Source organism: Larus michahellis, chromosome 7 (assembly GCF_964199755.1).
Source record: "Larus michahellis chromosome 7, bLarMic1.1, whole genome shotgun sequence".
NCBI lineage: Eukaryota > Metazoa > Chordata > Aves > Charadriiformes > Laridae > Larus > Larus michahellis.
In genome coordinates this window covers 43,236,902-43,257,422 of record NC_133902.1, presented here as the reverse complement: position 1 = coordinate 43,257,422, position 20,521 = coordinate 43,236,902, and the positions used below count along the sequence as shown (strand labels likewise).

Here is a 20,521-nt window from a genome sequence, read left to right as displayed (position 1 = left end):
TTCTCCATCAGCGTTGATTTTCTCAGCAAAACCAAAGCAGGCCATAGATGTTTCCCATCCAGCTTTGCCCACCTGCCTCTGCGATACCCCAAAAATTTCTCTGCAGCAGTCCTCCAACCAGCTGCAAACTCAGCAGTGCCGAATCCAGCTTCAGGTTTTCTCCTGCTTCCCTGGAGCCAGCCTGGCCCCCAAGGAGAGGCACCACGGTGCTGGCAAAGCATCCTTCATCCACCCAGGATAGGGGACATCTGAACCCCCAAAACAACCAAAGGAAGAAGCACCCCATCCCCACCCTTCAGCCAACTGATGGCTACGGGGACCGCAGTGGGAACCCAAAACACAGCCGGTACCGACCCCAAAGCCCTTTCAAGGAGGAGGAACGATGGCAGGAGAAGCCATGAGCCGCATGGGGACACCACTCACCTCCCCCATGCTGCGCAGGGATGGGTGACAGGCAGTGGGATGGGTCCACAGGGGTTTCCCAGTGCACCCCACTCTCCCTAAGGACCACAGGGCAGCCTGAGCCCATCGGCCAGCAGGGAAGCTGTCTGGGTAAGGCAGGAGGGTGAGCTCACCCATGGGGACAGCCTGTGCCGTGGGGGCGGTTTGCAGAGCAGCCCCCAGCTGCAGGTCCCAGCCAGGTCCCCTCCGCCAGAGAGCAAGATGTGGGGGTTCAGATCCCCCTCTCATGCTCCCTGCCCTGGGCAAGGCTGGTCAGCTCTAGACCCTGCTGCGACTCAGTTTCCCCTTCCCCAAGCCCCCGCGGATAAGCACAGCAGAGGCGAGGGTGACACCAGGACAGGCACCATCCCCAGCTATCAACCTGCCCCCTCCAGCTTTGGGGTCCCACAGTCACCCCCACCCTGACAGACACCCCCCTAGCCCATAGGGGTGCCCCACACTGAGCCAAAGCCGCTGGAGAAAGGGCATCTACCTTAACCAAGAGCAGCTGCGGCCAGCAGAGATGCGGCGCGGGGGGGACCCACCGTTTGGCAGGCGATCCCGATCCCGTCGGCCTGGGCTGCGGCACCAGTCTGCGGGGAGCCTTCGCCAAGCAGCGGGGACGGGCAGTGGCAGGGACGAGGAGCGGCGGCTGATCCCACCCCGGCGCGGGTCCCGTGCCAGCCTCACCCTCCTCCGCCCCCGGACGCCGCTTGCTCGCGCCTGGTGGTGCCAAAAATGTGGCGTGCAATTCCCTGACCAAATAAGGCGAGAACAACCATAAACAGGGACCCCCCTCGCACAGCCGGGCACCGGGGTCCCCATCCCAGCCCGGGACGGGCTGGGGAAGAGGAAAAGTGCCACCAGAGAGGGAAGAAGACAGGATACCCCCGAGCCCATGCTGGCTCTCCCCGCCACTGCTCAAGGTGCCCCATGGGCTGGCCGGGGAGACCCCACCATAGACGGGCTGTCTCGAAGCTGCCCGCGCTGGCACAGGTCGGATGGCAGTCTTCTGCCTACGGCTTCGTCCCAGCTCATCCCCAAACCTGGGCAGTGTTTGCAAATCCACGGTGCCCTTGTTTCCCATCGCCACCCTCCCTGCAGGGAGGACAGTCCAGACAGAGGACGGAGGGACCTCCACAGCCCCGACGCATGCTGAGACCCCCAGGAGGGATCGGAAAGGAGCCCTGGCGTACCTCTGCAGTCCTGCGAGGGGGTGGGAGCACTGTGGCTCTGCAGAGGGAGCCAGAGGGAAAACACACGTGCACTGAGGCACTCAGGTCTCTGCAGGCAGGAGGGGGCTGCCAGCCAGTCCTGCCAGCTCGGGGCAGGGTCAGAGCCGTGGTCTGAGCTCACGGTGGGGACAAGCATTCCCTCCCCCCAGGGCCGGACCCACAGACCCCAGCTGCCCGCCACATAGCTGAGCCCGCGTGTCACGAGTTGCCTGTTTACTGCCCCGTGCCAAGGCAGGTGCCTGTGCCAGCTCCGCACAGCCACCCCGGGTCTGGCCCCACGTCCCCACCGCGAGCACGGACCCCTGGCCTACCCCAGGCACCCAGAGTCCCCACCCTCCCCAGAGAGCCCGGACGCCCACAGCTCCCACTCGGAGCAGCCAGTGACCTTCAGGGACATCAGGAACCGCAGCTGTCCCCGCTCCAGGGACGCCTGTCCAGATCAGGCCAGGAAAGTTCAGGCATCTGCTCGGCCACAGGTGGCTTTGCCACTGGGATTGGGGCCCACCACCCTTCGACATACACGTCCTGCCTGTTCCTGCCAAGCGGGCAAGGGCAGCCGACCCACCGCATCCAAGCGGGTGTTCAAGGGGCTTTTCCCAGCTCCAAGCCATGGTGAAGACCCACCAGAGACAGTGAGGTGTTCCAAACCCCCAGGGGAAACTGAGGCACGGCTACATCCGGCCACACTTGCACCACGAACAAGGAGCTTGGAGACCTAATGGTCCCCCCATTACATCCTGCTCCCGAAAGACCTGGGGTTTGGGTCTCCCAAAGCTCTGGGGCATGAACCAGGGCTGGACCCTGCTCCATGCCAACAGGGCTTTGAAAGCAAAAGTGCCAAAAAAAAGAGCCTGAGCTCCCTGGCACAGCAGCAGGAGGGAAAGTCAACAAGATCTTCCTTTCCAATCCCATGGCCCACACTCCTCCAGAAGCGGCTGCCTGCCCACAGCTTTGCTGCCCAATGGTGTCCTCCTCCCCAGGGGGATGGGAATTCCCACAGGGGCACTTTGGCCACAGACCGCCCTGTGAGCCCTTACCTTTCTCCAGGTGTTTGCCAGGCAGGGGTGGCTCAGCCCAAGTGCCTTCCGTGCTGTCCTCCCGCTGGATGTTGAAGTTCTCGTAGGAATCCCAGCGGATGAGTGGGTCGGACGTGTTGTAGTCCACGGAGACGCTGGGGCCATTCTCCAGGTGCTCCATGCCTGGGAAGAGGTGGGACAGTCAGTCGGGGTGACAATGGGTGGGATGCCCAGCATGGGTGGGATGGAGGGAGGAGATAGAGAGAAGGTGCAGGCAAGGGAAAAAGGGCAGGAGCCATAGGACAAGGCAGGAGAGTCACATAGACATGGGGGCACCGAGAGGCATGGGTGAGCATGGGAGATAGACCAAGATGCACAAACAAGGTGTACAAGGCTGCCTGGGGCTTTTGGGATTGCCTAGGGACAGGCAGATGCACTGACAGCGAGCATGCCTAGGTCTGGGCTTTTTGGGCAGGGGGTCTTCCGTTCGTAAGCACCCTCTCCCTCCCTCCTAGGCCAGCAAATGCTGCAGAAAGCCACCTCTTGGAGAAGAGAGTGAGAGCGACAGGGCACCCATGGGTGCTCCTATATAAGCATCACTGTCTGGACCCTTCATCCCACCCTGGTGACAAAGTGACTGCAAATGGGGCAGGGAGAGGTCGCGAGGGAAGCAGCAGGGGATAGAGCTGAGAAGCAGGAAAGGCGCCAGCACCCAGCTCCGAACCCCCGCAGTGGTGAGCCAGCCGTACCTTGGATCTTCTCAGGGCCGTAGGAGAACACGAACTCCACCTTCCCATACTCGGGGAAGCGGTCATCTGTCAGGGAGAGAGCAGAGCAAAGGGATCATCTCCATCCATCCTTCCAACAGCACCCAGAGGCCACCTCAAACACGCCTGGAGTGCAGGGCACCTGCCCCGGCCAGCACAAGGATGGGAGCTGGTAGGGGATATCCCAGCACAGGGCAGCACGTCTCAGCTCCCAACCAACCATGGGTGGATCAGGGGTGCCCCGCTTCACTAGGGTTGGATTTGGGGTGGGTTCCCAGGCATCCCACTGATGGGAGCAGTATCAGAGGGGCAGGGAGGGTGTTTGGGTGGGGAGGTGCTGGGGCAGTTACCTCTGAAGGCCTCATCCAGGTCCTCCTTGCCAAAGACAACGTCGAGGTCGTGCACAGCGCACGTGTGGAACTGCACGCGGAAAATCACGTCGCGGGTCGGGCTGCGAAACTTCTTGTGGTAACACTTCAGCTGCGGAGGGGAGTGGGAACCGCCCATCAGGATGAGCCCCCAGGGCAGGGCAAGGGAGAGCTGGGGGGCCCCAAGGCACGAGGACCACCCGTCCCCCAGCTGCTCCCTGCGCGGAGGGCTGAGCCAAGGCTCCTTACCAAGATATCGCCCTTGAGGAGTAAGCCAGGCTCGATGGTGATGCAGATGCCCGTCTGGCTGTCTCCTTGCACATTACTGCAGAGAGAGAGAGCAGGAGGACATGAGCTGTGGTGCAGAGTACCCCCCAGAGCTCCCAGCGCCACCCCCACCAGCCCCTTCCACCCAAAACCAGCCACAAAAGGTGCAAAGCACGGAGCTGACCCTAAGGTGACAGAAGAGGGTCCTGTCCCCCACTCTAAAGGGCACCCATTCCCAGGGGGAGGCAGACAGGAGGGGGAAACTGAAGCACAATTCAATTAGGATGCTAAAAACTCTTGAGTGGGAAGGTTTGACTGGGGCCTGAGTGTTGGGGCTGGGCTATCGCGTTGTCCGCCCTGCTCCTGTGGGTTGAGCAGAGCACAGCACACAGAGGGAGAGCTCTCGGGGAAGGCTCTCCTCCCTGCCTCAGTTTCCCTGCCGGAAGCCCTCCCCTTCCCTGGGATGCTGAGGGGCTGCCTCCGGGCGGTGGCGTCAGCAGCAGGAGACGAGGGAAGAAGGGAGTTGGATTTCACAGGGAAGATAAACCTGGAGTTTATTACCGGCGTCCCATAAACAGTCTATTAAAAGCTGAAAGGCGAGGCTGGGATGGCAGTAAATCTCAGCTAACGGGGACGCCCGGCTGCGGGGAAGGGAGATCCCAGTTCAGGGGGGTGAGCTGAGAATACCTCCGAGGTGGGGGGCTCTGCCCGCTCCCCAGGGGGGCCAGGAGCCAGTGACCCCAGCAGAGCATCGGGGCAGCTGGAGAAATCAGCTCCTGCTGTGCCTTTGCCAGTGCCTGCTCTGGGAGCAGCGTCAGAAAACGGTGTCAGGGTAAACGGTGGGGAGGTTAAAATGGGGGGAAACTCTTTACTGGGGAGGGAAAGAGGGCTTTTAGGACGGCTCTGGGCAGGAGGAGCAGCTCTTTGGGCAGAGAGAGGATAAATGCCTCCATCCCCCAGGGAGGGCGAGGTGTCCCCATCCCTGTCCCCGCTCCCTCTGGGGACACCCAGCCCCGGGCTCTGTGCAGCCCCGGGCTCCCTCTGCTGATATGCAGAGTCACTACAGCCCTCCCAGCAGAAGGGCCCAGTATGGCCAGTATAGCCAGTTACCACCTCCAAGGAAAAAGAATTCCCTTTTTTTGGTTCCCTGGACCACAAATAGACTAAGCACAGGGCACTGGAACTGCTGGGGATGTGGCCTTGACCCTCTCCATCCCCCCCCACCTGCCAAGCCCCCTGTGCTGGGGAGGAGGGAAGCCCCCAGCCCCGCGGTGAGGAGATAGTTACTAGATTCCCGAGGTGTAGACGGGCTGCATGGCCTGGTAGATTTTCAGGAAGGGCCGGCAACCTGGAAGACATCAAGGCGGGGAGAGAAGGCACGCTGCTGTTAGCTGGCAGGGCGGAGGGGCCGGGGCAGGGATTAGTCACGGGGGAGAAATCCAAACAGGGAGGGAGCCAAGGCAAACAGCCGCTCCCCGCCCCAGACGGCCCACATCAGCCATGGGCAACATCTGGGACGGGCAGAAAGGGATGCTCCGGATGGGGTGGGAAAGGGGGCAAGCCTCTATAGCCCAGTGTGGGTCCTGTAGGACCTGGGGCAAAGCGCTGGGTTGGAGATGGAGGTGGGATGATGGTCTCTGAGCGAGGGACTGCTTCTGGGTACCAGCATCATGCCAGTATTGCATCCCAAACCACAACTCCAATCTCAGGCTAGTGCCCAGCTCATGGGCCGCGGAGGGGGGGACACCCCCCGAAGGCATCTCTGCTAATAGGAGTAAACAGTCCCCAAGAGAGAAAGGGAAATTCAATTTGCCATGGAAATTGTGGAAAATATCCCCTGTGGAGAGCAAGCCCGGCCAGGCAGCGTGGGGCAGTGGGGTGGGGTGGGGGGGCAGACTCAGGGGAGGCGTGGGGGCACCTACCGCCTTTTGACTCAAAGTTGGGGATGCCGTGCATGATGACATGGTGGAGGAAGAGGGGCTTGTTGTTCATCTTGATGCTGCCAGACAGGAGCCCACTGAAGTAATGGATGTACCTAAAGGGGGGACAGGCAGGTCAGGGGCAGAACCCACAGTGGAGCACCCCCATTAGCCCCCCTGCACCCAACCACCCTGACCACAGGGGCAAAACGCACGCCAGGACCCACCTTTTCTGAGATGGCTGCCCCACTGGCACTACCTTGTCCTCATAGAAGCGCTTCATGGCAAACCTGTCCAGAGCCTGGTCGGCGCTGCGGAGCAAAAGGGTAGACAAGTTTGAAGGAAAGCATCGGCACCAGCACCCCGGCACCACCAGGATGAAGGTCAGCAATGGGGTCCAGGGCCACCCCAGGACTGCGTGTCCCTCTCACCTGGCCGAGATGTTGCTGTAGTGCATGTAGGCAGCCACCACCACCCCCAGCCGGCCGCGGTTCCCCTGCGGGCACACAGCAGAAGGGGTGTCACGGGGACAGTGGTGCCTGTGAGCATCCAGGCATGGCCACCACGCACATGGGCAGGCACACACCTGTGCCCATATATCTGCACGGACACACTTGCACACCCCAGCCCTTATAGACACACACCAATCTACACACATGCTGACAGCTACCCACAGCCCAAGCCACAAACCACCACGTTCCCTGCATCCCTCGGCCTCCGAGGCTGCCCAGCCCTGTCCCTGAAGCCCCCTGTCCCCCCCTGTCCCCCCGTCACTGTGCATCCCAGGGATGGGGTCCGGCCAACCTTGTTGTGCAGCACCACCACGTTGTGCGCCGCCGCATTGAGCCACGTGTCCATGGCTTTGCAAATGCTGCAGATCTTCTCCAGTGCTGGGGTGTGCAGGTCAGGCCACCCAAAATCCAGCACCTGGAGGTGGGGAGAGGACAGCCAGGGGTCACATCCATACCGGGCTCTGCCCCCTCCGCAGTCCCCAGCCTCCCAGCGTGCAAAGCCCAGGGCACGTATCCAGGGGGGACACCACCACCTTGCCCTGACGTGCCCCTCCTAGCCTCTCCCCCAACCCTGCACCCACTGCCCACACCCCTGCCCCGGGGGACCATCGGAGTCCCAGATCTCAGCCCCCTCTGGGTCCCTTGGCTAAGGTGCCCGGGGCTCCCCCACGTTCACATGGATGGGGACAATGCCTTAGGGATGTCTCCAAGAGACCTCAACAGATTTGGGCTGGGGACAGTGGGAACAGGAAGGCAGTTAAGCTGAGACCCCACAAATTCATTGGGAAATCCCGGTGCTTTCCCTCCTCTGCTCCTCCACCAGCTGGGTGGGATGGAAAGGGTGGCTGTTCCTCCCCCAGGCAGCTTGCAGCAGGGGGCTGGTCCCACAGACAGCCCTGCCCCGAGCCCCTTTGCGACCCACAGCTGCAACCCACCTTGGGGTGAAGTTTGCTGATGTCATGTCTCCGCTCAGAAAGGTTGAAAAGCTTCAGGGAAGAGGAAAGACAGAGTGAGGAGACACCATCCTCGCTCACTGCCACCCCCCACCTCTTCCTCACCTCAAAGCCTCTCCCAAATCCCCCCGTGAGAGGCTTCCCCAAACACATTAACCAGAGTAACGCCTTGCCATGGTGCAATGCAATGGCCAAAGACTCCCAGGAAGGCCAAAATTGACTGGAAAGCTTCAAGGAAGGAAAAAATCCATCCATCTTGGTGCAAAGATCCCCCTCACCAGAGTTGAGCCCACCCGGAGGCAAGGATGCAGCACCCATTCCCTGCAGCACCCCAGCCTCTTCCCCAGTCTGGAGGGGACCCGGTTGTGTCTCTCACCGCGTAGTTGTCCCCATGCTTGGACTTCAGCATGTGGGCCACCTCGCGGAGATTGCTGCAGAAGCTCTGCTCCTCAGCCGTGCTGGGGTAGGAGACAGCGATGATCCGCTCCGTGATGTACACCAGGTCCAGCTCGCAGCTGCTTTCCATGGCTGCAGTCAGGCTCATGCTCCTGGGCAAGGGAGGGGACCGCCATCAGGACGTGGTGTGGGGAGGGGATGCAGTGACCCTTCCCCACCCTGCACGGGCCCCGGGGTTAAGCGAGGCAGGCTGGGACACATGGGGATACAGCAGCAGGGCTGCCTGCAGCCCCAATGGGGTGTCTTGGGAACCCCAAGTTGGGGATGGTGGGTCATAACGCCTGTATCTTCTCCATGGGAAGCAGCTCCCAGCTGTACCACATCCGGAGAAGCAAAGTGTTGGCGGGGCGGGGGAAGATACAGGCACGGCAGAGATGGTCACCAGAAGGGGACACTGAGGCATCTACCTGGATGTTTTGCGGCGTGACTGCCCGCTCCTGGGGGATTTTGTGGCATCCTAAAGAACCAGAGAGGAAAAGTGAGTTACTGCCATGACTCGCAGCCCGCACAGGGTCCTGCTAGAGCCAGGTGTGATGGTGCTGCCAGAGCATCCTACCCCCACCACACTGCGCTGTGCACCATAACACCCCCAAAATATCGCTGTCTCCAAATCCCACCCGCTGAGCATCCTGGTGGCACAGAATGCCCCAACGGCACCATCGTCCCCCGACCACAGCCGCAAGCAAAACCCAGCTCTCGCAACCCCAGCACGGCTGAGACCAGCCACCGCATGCACTGCAGGGCCGGTGCCCTGGCACAGGGTCCCAGAGGACCTTTGAGGAGGATGCTGTGGGTTGGGGGACAGTCTCAGGCATGTCACGAGTCCCTCCGGTCTCAGCCGGGCTCTGGGCACACACCTGGCAGGACAGGGTGGCTTTGGCCCTGCCCGAGGCAGGGGCAGGTTCACTGCCCGAGCGGCGGCGAGGAGCCAGCCAGGCACGACAGTTTGCTTTGGCCCTGGCTCCACAAAGCCGAACGCCGGGAGGAAATGTTTGAGCTCTCGGAGCAGGAAACTTCTATTTATGCATGTTCTCCGGCCTCAAGAATTTCATCTGCAGCCGGTTTGCTCGGTGACTTCGTGACCTCAGCCAAAAAACAAAGCAGGGTTTCCAAAAAAAACCGCTAAGAAAAAACACACTCACACCTCATTAGTTTTAGTATCTCCAGCTAACAAGCAGGAGTCATTTAAAGACTCATCTCGCGCAGGCAGCACATCCCAAGCCCCCGGAAGGATCCAGAAACAAGAGATGCGCCCTGCAGCCAGCTCCTGGGATGCCCCTTCTGTCCTCGGAGCTGCGGGACCTGCTGCCGCCCTCCTTGGGGCTGCGGCATCCCACGGCCAGCACACCAGAGGCGACGGGGATGAGGTGGAAGAGGTTTTCCCTGCGCCCTTCACCCACCATCTCCCACCCAGCGCAGCCTCAGGGCTGCTCCCGTCGGCAGCCGGTGTCACCCTCCATCGGCCTCGCGTCCCCCTTTCAAGGTCAGGCTGCCCGGCGGAGCGGAGCCGGGCTCCGCAGCCTGAGGATAACAGTCTTCCCTCCCAGCTGAAGGCACTGCAGGAGACAGCAGCCCTGTCTGAGCACCCAGGGGTGCATGGGCAGCAGTGACATTCCCCCACCCCCCCTCCAGCTTGCCCCAGATCTCCCGCTCACCCCAGAAACCCCCCAGCATTGCTGGGGGCAAAGGAGGAGTTAAAACATAGCAAAAAGGGAGGTAAAACCTTCCCTGGACAGAGTCAGGATGCGTGGAGCAAGCCTGAACCTGAAAGCGTGGGCTTGTCCCTGTGTCACCCACCAGTGACAGGGAGGAGATCCCCACCGCGGGCTCTGCTCTGCCCCACGCCTTCATAGCAGGAGACATGTGGGGTCCCCCACCCACAGCCACCAGCCAGAGGAGCCCCAGCAGCCCCTGCCACCCCGCCCGACCGCAGCAGCCTCCCAGACCCCAGCCTGGCCCAATGGAGGAGCCGACATGGGTCAGCAGGGACTCAACCCCCCGGCTCCCAGTTGGGGAAACTGAGGCACAGGAGGGTGAGTGAGGTGGGGACACCAGAGCCCCTCTCCATCTCCATACCTTGGCCGCAGCAAGACCCTTGCTAATCCACTTCCAGGGCATGGTTGTTCCGCTCTCGGTACCCTCCCGGACCGGGGGAGCGGGTGCCCGTGGCCAGGGCCCTCCAGCGTCCCCTGCCCTGGCAGGACCCCCCCGTCTCTGCCCCACTCCCCGCCCCAGTCTAACCGCAACCGCACTGCCGTCTCTGCCGCCAGCCCCGACACGAGGAAGAGTCAGCCCGCAATCAGCTGATAAGAGCAAGCATTCACATTATTAAACACTCCTGCCCACCGCCGGGCTAGAAGATCCTGCAAAGGTCCCCTCTGGAGCAGAGACCCCATCCAAGCCAGTATGTCCCAGTCCAGCCCAGCACAGGGCTGGCTGGTCCCAGCCACGTTGGGTTGAAGACCCCCCCGCCAGCCCCATCGAGCACCCGCCTCCCAGCCCCGGGCTGGCTCAGCACGTCCCCAGGCTCCGGCAGTATCCAAAACCCGCAGATCCCTTCTGCCTGGAAAGGGTGATCTGAAGCACAAGAAAGCATGCAGAAATCCCAGGAAACTTCCACAAAGCACAGCAAAGCCGGCAAAGGGGACTCCTGACTGCCCTCCTGGAATTTTCCAGCTGTGGATGCTCTTTCTCCAGTTCGCAGAGGGATTAGAGACACAGCCCAGACAACCAAAGGGATGGGGCAAAGCTGGCTCCCAGGTGAGGAAGGCTTTCACCCTCTTCCTTGTGGGAATCGCTCTGCCTCCATCCCTCGAGTCCCAGCCCGGGCACACAGGGAGGCCAGTGAGCTGGCTGCAGGCAGGGGGAAGCCGTCCGCGTTGATTTTGGCTGGGCGTTTGTCTACACTGTCTTAGCAATTTCATGTCCACAGATTAAATAAAATATCCCCGGCTCCGGGACAGGAAAGCCGGCTTTGTGGCAAAAGCCCTGGCCCCCCCGCCTCTGCTGGGCTCTGCCACTACTTCTGCCACCAAACCTGGGCATCTCGCTTGGCCTTTGTCATGGCCATCATCACCTTGGCTGGAAGGGGGGGATCCCTGGGACTCCCAGGGATGCTGGGGGTCCACAGGGGCATCCCAGATTGAGGGATTTTGGCTTGGGGGTGGGGCTTGTGGCAACGGGACAAGCACAAGCGACCCCCTGGAAGGTCTCAAGGCAGAGACCAGCCTCTGCAGTTGGTAGCACTTACCAGGGCATCTACCTGCTTCGTGATGCTCTCCCCGGGGGATGGCTGCAGGCAGGCAGGCAGGAGGAAGGGGAGGGTGAGAAAAAAGCAAGCGAGAGAGAAGGAGAGAGATTGAGAGAAAAGAAACACACACACAGAGCAGGGGCCGGGGTCAAAAGTTCCCCCCTGGCTATTTCTGGCCCTTCCTAGGAAATGCGCCGCAGTCCCACTTCCTTCCCTGCCCGCCAATGTGTCCGCTCTTCCTAAAGGTCGGGAATCCCTCGAAACCCAAGCGTGGAGCCGGGGTGATGCTTGGGTACTGAGGATGCTGCCATCCCCCCTCCCAGCAGCCTCCTCCTGCACTGGATGCACTCCTCTGTCATGGATGGAGAGCACTTGACTGAACGCTGGGCACCCGGTGACCCCCACACCTCTGTGATCCCATCTGGATCCTCCATGCTCAGACCCCACAGCCAGGAGGTAAACAACGGGGCAAGCCCGACGCAGCCCCACACCCAGCCTGGCCACCAGCAAGCCCAGCTCCCCGAGATAAACCCAGCCCTGTGGAGCCAGCAAAGGACCCCAGCGGGAGCAGAGCAGGGGTCCGAGATGCTCAAAAAGGGGGCAAATTCAGTGACACGACACTGGAGAGCTTTGAAATGGGGCTGGAGACAGGAATTAGCTTCTCAGGGTGGGGGAAGAGTGTCCAGACCCCAAATACAGGGAGCTGGGGACAGCCCTCTCTGCCTGGGGACAGCTGGTTGGGGGTGGCGCAGCAACGGGACACAGCTGGGCAGCTCATGGGGGTTTCGGGACCAGGGGGACCCCCCAAGGCCAGGCTGCTCTGGTCCCTGGAGCTGCCATTTCCAGCCATGGGACAGGGCAAACAAACCCCTTTCGATTTCCTCCCCAAGCCGCAGTAACGGTCCCAGCTCGAAGCCAACATGTTTTTGCTGGTGATAAGTGCCCGAGGAGGCTGGCAGGGGCGGGGGGTACAGGCAGAGATTAAACTCGGGGCAGATAACCACCACGGGGCCCCGGGGCGGGCAGCACGCTCTGCTCCCACCTGTCTCCTTATGAGCTCCCAGGGGGCCCCCCATTTCCTAAGCCCTACTTTGGGGGTGAAACCCCCTGCCCAGCTGCAGGGTGACCAGCCCAGGGCCCCACGCGGGGCACAGCCACCCCGGCACTGCCAGGTTGCCGAGCCTGGAGCTGAAACCCCGCCAGGGCCTCCTCTCCCCGGCGCCTGCCCCAGCAAGCCTTGGCACACGTCCGGAGCAAGAAGGAAAGGCGGGCACGGCAGCCCCGGGCAATGCCAGCCTCCCTGCTGCCACGTGCCCGCTCTGCCCGCCGCCATGGGCACGGCCAGGCTGGGGACAGGGCAGGGGGGCTGCTCCACCAGCAAGATACTGCCCTGGTGGGCACTACCATGGCTTCACAAACCTCTGCCCCCAGCATGGTCCTGCGCCCAGTGCCAGCCCGGTGCCCTGCCATCCCCAGAGCCCCGCCGTGGCCCAGAGCAGTGTGGCAAGGGAGCATGGCTGCTCTCACCCCCGTCCTCCCCCAGGACGGGGTGTCCGGAGATGGGGCGCCCAGCTGTTTTCCCGACGTGCAGAGGACAGGGTGGGAAGGGCTGTGCATCGCCCCGGCCACTCATTCAAGGTCCCCAGGAGGGACAAAAGAAGGGGGTGACAATAACAAGGGACGTGAACGCGCAGCCTTGGGCGCCCCGAGCCAAAGGCACATCTGGTAGAGTCATCTCCGGGCATGCAAGAAACCGCCCCGGCTCCGGCCAGGGAGGGGAGGTCCTCGGCGCCGAGGGACCCCAGAGCCCAGGCTGGTCACGTCCCCTCTGCCTGTGCCCCCCAGCAAGCCCGCAAGCCCCTCGTCCCCGAAAGCTCCAGCCCCAGGAGTCCAGTGGTGGCTGGGCCGCCCCATCTCGTGCTGCTCTGATGTGGGATGCCCTTCAACCAGCAACAGCATTGAAACGGGGGGGTGCTGTTACCCCCAGCACAGGACCCTAGCGGTTTTGGAGGTGCGGGACTCACACCCTGAAGCCCCCAGGCAGAGAAAGCCCCACGTCAAGTGCAGAACAGGGTGTCCCTTCCCACCCAGCGTCCCCAGACCCCTGCCTGCCATCCATGGCTCACCCTGGGGGGACAGGGGGGTGACTTACCGGCTCATAGTTGACAGTGGGGGAGCAGGGGGTCACAGCCTGCAAGGAAGCAGAAAGAGGGCCAGGATTAGTCCCCGCAGCCCCCAGCCCAGCACGGGGCATGGGAAGGGGCTGGGCTGCAGCATCTCCCCCCCAGCTCTAAGCAAACCCAGTGCCTGCCCAAGGGAGTGACGAGGACACCGGTGGCCCATGCCCAGCATCTCGAAGTCAGGGCTGGGCTGCCAGGTGAGAGGAGCGGGCTTGGGGACATGGCAGTGGTGCCATGCACCCTCAGCCGGGGAGCCCGGGCAACTCCAGCCCCAGGTGGGACACAGTGGGGCACGGTGGGGCACACTGGGGCACAGCATGGCACAGGGCAGCCGCCCGATGCCAAGAGCAGCTCCTGGAACAAACCCCAGCCCAGCCTCGTGAGCGCTCCTGCAGCCGCCAGCTGAACAGCCCGGCTATTGTTACCTTAATTACCAGCGGCAATTACTGACAATTAACCTTGGGTTTTGTGTGCACCCCAGTCGGCCGGGAAGCAGCAGCATGCCAGGGTGGGAGAGGCAGCGCCTTGTTTGTCAGTGCCGGGGGCGTTGGGAACAGCCGCTCCAGCCCCACGTTGGCCCGGAGACGCCGATGGTAGCGGGAGGGTGTGATTCGGGGCACCTCGTGTGTCCCCAGGAGCGGTGACCCCTCAGCCAGCCAGCCCCTGCCTCATCCCACCATCGAGCCAACATGTCAGATGCCACTCAGGGGCTGGTCCCTCGCTGCGGTGACATGGGGACCCCCCGCACCCCACTCAGCCTCCCTTGATCTCGGCCATAAAAAGCAGGATTTGCCCCAAGCACCCCACTCGGAGCACCCAGATCCCACCCCATCCCGGTCCCTGCAGGGTGATACCCAGTGCCTCCCCCTCCCCAGCCACCGGCCTGTTCCCATCCCGCCTCCCTGTTTTCTTCAGGAGTTCCTCCTCCTCCTCCTCCTCCCAGCTCCCTTCCCCTGCGCATTATTATTATGATTTTATTCTAATGCAGAAACGCTTCCATAAAAGGCCCCTTTCCCTGCCCCGCGGCGCTGGCCCCGCGCCAGCCTCCCTGGAATGTTCTCCGGCAGCAAGCCGCTGTGGACGGGGCCGGCGAGGGCCGCGCCGTATCCCGCACCATACCCCGCACACCACCACGCTCTTCCCCCAGGGATGCTCAACCAAGGTCCCCCAGCTCCCACGCAGCCCCAGCTCCCGAGGCCGGTGATGGGGGCAGATGTGCAGCTCCCCCCCTCCATGGGACACGGTGGTCCCATGGACAGGTAGGGTCCATGCCCACCCTTCCTCTCCTGTTGGCACCAGGAGGTTTGCAGGCTACGAATGCTCCTTTGGCTGGAGAAGGGAGAAAACTGGGGTGCCTGTGGTTGTATTTCCCTGCTCTAGTGGATTCTCTGATGTCTAATATGGGGTTGTGCCCACCCAACATCACTCCTCCCATACACAGGAGACACTAACCCAGGCTGTATGGCACTCTCTCACCGCAGAAAGGCAGTTTTATGAGGACTGCAGGAACGTAAAGCTGTTTTCAGCTTCCATCCCCTCTCAAGTTTGGCTCAAACATGCCCCAGGTTCAAGGAGAAGAGGGAAGATCCTGCCCCGGGCAACAAATCCCTTCCTAGGGAAGCCCAGCTCCTGGCCCAGGGGTGTGAGAGCATCCTTCCTGCCCCACAGGACCGGTGAGAGCATCACCCCACACAGGACCACACCAATCCCTAGGACCACCGCCACCTCCATCCCCAGGGACCCCCATATCCCCCGGTGCAGGGAGGGGTGGGAAAGGCGGCGAGACCTGCACGCCCCCGGTCCAGGCTTCGCCTCGCCACGGCAGACACAGCAGCCTTTCTTCTCCCCCCCCACCGGTGTTTGCATTCCTGCCGCCCGGCCCCTGCTGCCGCGACCCCACCACCCGGCAGCCCTGCCCAGGAATGCGAGGAACGAGGCGCAGTGGGGCTGCTGCCCACCCCGACAGCCCCCCACAGCCCCCCACTTGCCCGCCCGGCCCCCCAGGTCACAGCCCTGTCCCTCCCAGCAGCCACATCCCGCGAGCCACCGCCTCGAGACCCAGGTTTTGCCAAGCAACAAAATCACTTTCCGAGCAAACGAGGCCCCACGGCCATGAGCGGCATGGACTCTCTGATGTCTCGTAAAGGGTTGGGCACACCCTGTAGCCTTCCTCTGGACAGCAGCGATGGGCTTGCCCGCTCATCACCAGCTGTCACCATACCTAGAGAAACTCAATACCCTCGAGATGTCCAAGCCCAGAAGCAAACACCTGGCCGGCAAACCCCTGGCAGCCCCTGGCCACATCACCCCAGGGCAGAACAGCCCACGGGAGCCCTCCTCCACCAAACCCCACCGGCTGCAGCTCAGGGACTGGCCTCCACACCCCAGATCCCCGCCAGGACTTCGACACCAGTTCACAAGCACTGAGTGAGGCTGGAGGGATGCGGACACCCACCACGAACCCAGTGACAAGACACCCTGGAGCCTTCTCTTTGCTGCAGCCACCACCTGCACCTCCCTCCCTCCCAAATCCTTCCTCTCCCTCCTCCTCCTCCCTCAGCAAAATAACCCCTGCAGCCATGGAGGTGCCCAGGAACATCACCGGGTCCTGCTCCAGCTGGAGCATCCCCACAGATTGTAGCCCGAGCCCACGGGATCCCAGCAGGGCTGACGGGAAACAAACCTCCATGAAGGGGCCCTGTGATTCGGGAGCGGGCTGGGTCGGTGCAGCACCGGGAACAGGGTGGGCTCGGGGAGCGGGAGGGTCCCCCCTGGCCAGGCTGCCGAAGCCAGGCAAGCGCTGGCCCACAGCCCACAGCACAGCCTGCCTGGCTGCCGGTGGGCGATGCAGGCCCATCTCTGACGCATATCCCTTCCTTTGGGTGGCGGTTTTTGTTTTTCCCTTCCCCAGGAGCTCCGATAAACATTCCCGAGCTGGCTGATATCCGGGCCGGTGCTGACCCTTGCGATGCCAGGAGTAGCTGGAGCACCAGCAACCCCGACCCTCACATGGACCCCAGCATGCCGGAGCTGCTTCCCACAGTCAGGCACTGAGATGCCGGCAAGCCAGCCTGGCTGGTGTGGTCAGAAATGGAGATGTACTGCCAAAACAGACCCCTCAGCATCTCGGACCTCTCCCACAGCAAACTAGCATCAGGCAGGCACAGCCCTTTCCACCCAAAAAGGATGCAGACCCAAAAAAAGGGGAGCGAGGAACTCTACTCCCTCCAGCCTCCAGGAAGGGGGTCCCCTGCCCAAACCACCCTGTGGGCTGGAAACGCGGTTGCCAAAGAGGATGATGACTCAGTGGCCAGACTGGTGTCCCACAGGACAACGCTGGGGTGGCACTGACAGAGGCCACGTGAAGAGACGCCAGCTCAGCACACGTCACGGGGGACCTCACGGGGTCCCACGTCACCCCTTGGGGAACCTCTTCTGTCTGAGCTTTGTGCCACCCACATCCCAGCTGGGCTGCACATCACATCCCCACGCACCCCATGGCCCTGAGCCCCAGGCACAGGGAGGGGCAGGGACAGCCACGGGCCACAGCAATCCCCCAGCTGGCCCCAGAGCCCTTCCCCTACTCGCCAGCCCCTCCAGCCCTGCCGCAGCCACCAAGCCCTGCCAAACCTCCACGTAGCCACAGTGCGGGACAGAGAGGAAACCCTGCTCTGGCACCCCACAACAGAAGGCATTTTAAGGGGACAAGTTGGGGCCACCAAGCTGGGGATGTCAGGGAAGGTTTTCCCCTCTCCAAGCACCCCTGTTTCCCCCTTCCCAGTGGGATCAGCCACAGCATCCTTCCCCCCTGCCAGCTGTAAGAGACTATAGGGTCCAGGGTCAGAGAGTGCTCCTCTGGCCACCCCCTTGCCCAGCTCAGGGGTGAGGTCCCCCTTGCCCACACCACGTGCTGCCTGCTCCTGCCCTCACATTTCTCGCAGCTCTGGCAAATCTCCTGTTTATGCAACATGTCCGCGGCAGGAGGACGGCATGTTTCCATCCGCGCCCGCTCCCCCCTCGCCCCAGCTCCACCCTGCCCGGCACAGCCCCAGTGTGAGCGGCACGGGGCAGCCCCTCGGAGCCCCGGCACAGGGGTCCTTGGGAGGGTGCAGCACCCTGGCACCACACAGCCCCTCTCTGCCCCTGCTAGCGCTCAGGGGCTCTCCTGCTTTTGGGGTTTCTCCCCTCGGGCTGTGCTGAAGGGCCAGGGAGCAGTTTGGCCGGCAGCTCGGGGTGAGTCAGGCTGGGCTGACACCGGGGCACGGAGGTCTCGCCGCTCCCAGGCTTTCCTCTGAGCATCCCCATCCCGCCCTGCAGCTGGGCTGGGGACCCGCACCGCGCCGTCCCCTCCATGCTGGGACGCCTGGCAGTGCCTGTGCCAGGGCAGAGGCCACCAGGCTGCGTGCCATCCTGCCCCTGCATTGCCCAAGAGATGCTGGTGGTACCCGGGGAGGGTGCCACACGGCAAAGAGCTACCACTGTGCTGGGCATGACGCCCAGCTAGGATGGACACCATCCCCTCTGTCTCCCTCACCGGTCTGTCCCCAGGGAGCCACCTTATGACCCATCCCCGCCAGGAAGGCGGCAGCAGAGCCAGGACAGAGGTCACCTGGTGCGCCCAGCCCTGCAGATTGAGACTGAGATACGCGGGGGACACCAGCCGCTCCACCCCGCAGTAGCCCCGGGGGCCAACACCAGCACCCCAGCACACCCCAGGACCCACGACACGGCTGGGAGGGTGACAGCCCCCAGCAGCCCATGGCTGGCAAGGCCAGCAGCCCCAGCATGGGGAGACGGGATGGGATGGAGAAGCCAACACACAGGGAAGTTGCAAGGGGTTGCGATGGAGGCAGCGGCACCAAAATAGACCTGGTTTCAACCCAAATAAGGGCAGGTCCTAGCTCCAGGGCGGTTTGAGCAATCATCCCAGGGTTACCAAGTGCCGACTAGGGGAAGGGGGAGAAAGTAGGGTCTCCAGGTCTGTTTGGGGGAAAAAGAGGAGGTTTGGGAGTCAGGAGGGGGACAGGGCCTCCACATGCCCAGGACAGGGGCTGGCCCCGCTCTGCCAGCAGGCGCTGGCTCGGCACGGGGCCGGCCACGGGCAGGGACATGCAGTGCTCCAGTGCCTAAAAAGGCAACATCTGCAGGCAGCGGGTCTGGATCCGGCCCTGCGGGCCATCGCCTGCCTGGCACCAGCCCCACAGTCCCGGCCATGCCCTGCTGCCACCCCATGGCGGGAATACCCTAGTCCCACGGGGACCCCACAACCAGCCTGCCCCAAGGAAAGGGATGGAGTCACTGCCCTCCTGCCCCACGGGAGGGCATGGGGGTCCCCCTGGCCCCAAACCGGCCACAGGGATTGGCTGGGGAGTAGATCCCGCACCAGGAGTAGTCACATTGGGATTGGCTGGGACACAGTCTGCTGCAGGGGGGTTCGCCAGGATTTGTCCATGCACAGGTTCTCCCACGGGATTGGTCAGTGCATGGATTCTTACATGGATTGGTCAGCAACTGGATTCCCACCTAGGATTGGTCAGTGCCTGGATTCTCACCTGGGATTGGTCAGTGCATGGATTCTTAGATGGGATTAGTCAGTGCACAGACTCTCACAGGGGATTGGTCAATACATGGATTCTGAGATGGGATTGGTCAGAGCAGTGATTCTCACATGGGATTGGTCAAAGCAGGGATTCCAGCACAGGATTGGTCAGTGCACAGATTCTCACATGGGACCGGTCAACAAATGGATTGTGACATGGGATCGGTTGGAGCATGGGTACTCCTGTGGGACTGGCCAGCACGGGGGCCCATCAGACGCCAGGTTGGCTGCCTGGGCCCCATAGCAAGCCTTGTGTGGGACCCTGCCCCACAGATACCCTCTGCCCCATGCTGGTGGACCACCAAACAAGCCCCATCCCAGCACAGCACAGCACAGAGATCCCACTGCCGGCTTTGGGCTGCCCCATGGCATCAGCGGCAACCATCAGCCCCCGGGGGGGCCATAACTCACCTCAAGGGGTGGTAAAGGTGCCAAAATAAACCCTGGATGCCCCAGGGGGTCTGTGCCCCCCAGCACCCACCCCCTCATGGGGGAAAGCCCCAAGCAGATGGAGACCAGGATCATCCCATGGGACGAAGCTGAAGACGCCGCAGTGAAGTTGAACCACCAAGCAGCACCCCCTAAACTGGTGTCCCCCAACTATGAGGTCAAGGGGGTGTGGGGAACAGGAGGGGGAGCAGGGACACAGACACTCCTCCATGACCAAGGGCCGTGCCATGGAGCTGCACTTCTCCCTGCACCCCAACACCCAGTGGCGCAGCTCCGGTGCTGATGGGGGGCTGCCGGCATCCTGATGGGGGGCTGCCAGCACCGTGACGGGATGCCCCGGGGATGGGCTGCAGGAGGCCAGGCACAGAACGGTGGCAAAGCAAGCAGGAGGGTGGCCCAGGGCAGGGCACAGCTCTGCTCTGGCAGCCCCCCCACAAACAAGCCAGAGTGCAAACAGACCCCTCTGCTCGGGACCCCAAAAGGGGGGCGTGGGGAGGGCCAAGGCATAGCACTCTGCCCCGGGAGGGGGCGGCCGCAGCCCTGCTGGGTACCACCAGCCCTGGCCTTCCCAAAACAGGGGCCAGTGGGATCACTAATCGAGAAGCTTTGTTAAAAAGCACACAGGCATGGGGCTCGTTTTCTTCTGACCCACCCTCCCCGGGGGTGTCACCCCGAAGGATGGCTTCAGGCTCCAGGCAGGACGCACGCAGCCCTCCCACTGCCACCACGCTGTAGGGACACGGGGTGCCTGCTTGGGCATCCCCCAGCACGCCCAAACTCGTCGTGTGGCAGATGCCACCCCAGCACCCTCCATAAGGACTGGAGGGGGGCGCAGCCACTGTCACCCCCCTGTCCCTGCCAGCCACCCCCCAGCACCCAGGGCGGGGTCACAGGTCCCGCACCGGGGGCTGACCCCGATGCCGAGCACGATCGGCGGCGGGTGCCCCGGGAACGCAGCAGTTCTCTTTTTTTCTTGTTTTCCCCTTAAAACCGAGAGGGCTGATGCCTCGCTCGGCCGTTTCCTCTCCCAGGAGCACAGCCCAAAAACATCTGCGCCGGGACCTGCCCTGCCGGATTTAACCCTCTGCGGGCCCGGCGGCTCCGAGGG

The 20,521-nt window shown here is 62.8% G+C and overlaps 1 protein-coding gene across 8 annotated transcripts in view; it reads right to left on the bottom strand.

The window, feature by feature from the left end:
- TNS1 (tensin 1) overlaps nucleotides 1-20,521 on the bottom strand; it is a 67,838-nt gene that overhangs the window by 34,030 nt on the left and 13,287 nt on the right. For 6 of the 8 annotated variants that reach the window (XM_074596040.1, XM_074596041.1, XM_074596043.1 and 3 more), the window contains 14 exons: nucleotides 13,337-13,375; nucleotides 11,185-11,226; nucleotides 8,342-8,391; nucleotides 7,855-8,026; nucleotides 7,461-7,511; nucleotides 6,818-6,940; nucleotides 6,445-6,509; nucleotides 6,241-6,324; nucleotides 6,017-6,129; nucleotides 5,382-5,442; nucleotides 4,077-4,152; nucleotides 3,810-3,939; nucleotides 3,442-3,507; nucleotides 2,714-2,875 (listed from right to left, as the gene is read on the bottom strand). In XM_074596040.1, the coding sequence (XP_074452141.1) occupies nucleotides 2,714-2,875; nucleotides 3,442-3,507; nucleotides 3,810-3,939; nucleotides 4,077-4,152; nucleotides 5,382-5,442; nucleotides 6,017-6,129; nucleotides 6,241-6,324; nucleotides 6,445-6,509; nucleotides 6,818-6,940; nucleotides 7,461-7,511; nucleotides 7,855-8,026; nucleotides 8,342-8,391; nucleotides 11,185-11,226; nucleotides 13,337-13,375 (1,234 nt within the window). Of the gene's footprint in view, nucleotides 1-986; nucleotides 1,957-2,713; nucleotides 2,876-3,441; nucleotides 3,508-3,809; nucleotides 3,940-4,076; nucleotides 4,153-5,381; nucleotides 5,443-6,016; nucleotides 6,130-6,240; nucleotides 6,325-6,444; nucleotides 6,510-6,817; nucleotides 6,941-7,460; nucleotides 7,512-7,854; nucleotides 8,027-8,341; nucleotides 8,392-11,184; nucleotides 11,227-13,336; nucleotides 13,376-20,521 lie in introns of those variants that run through there. The other 2 variants (XM_074596046.1, XM_074596048.1) reach the window with 2 other exon arrangements.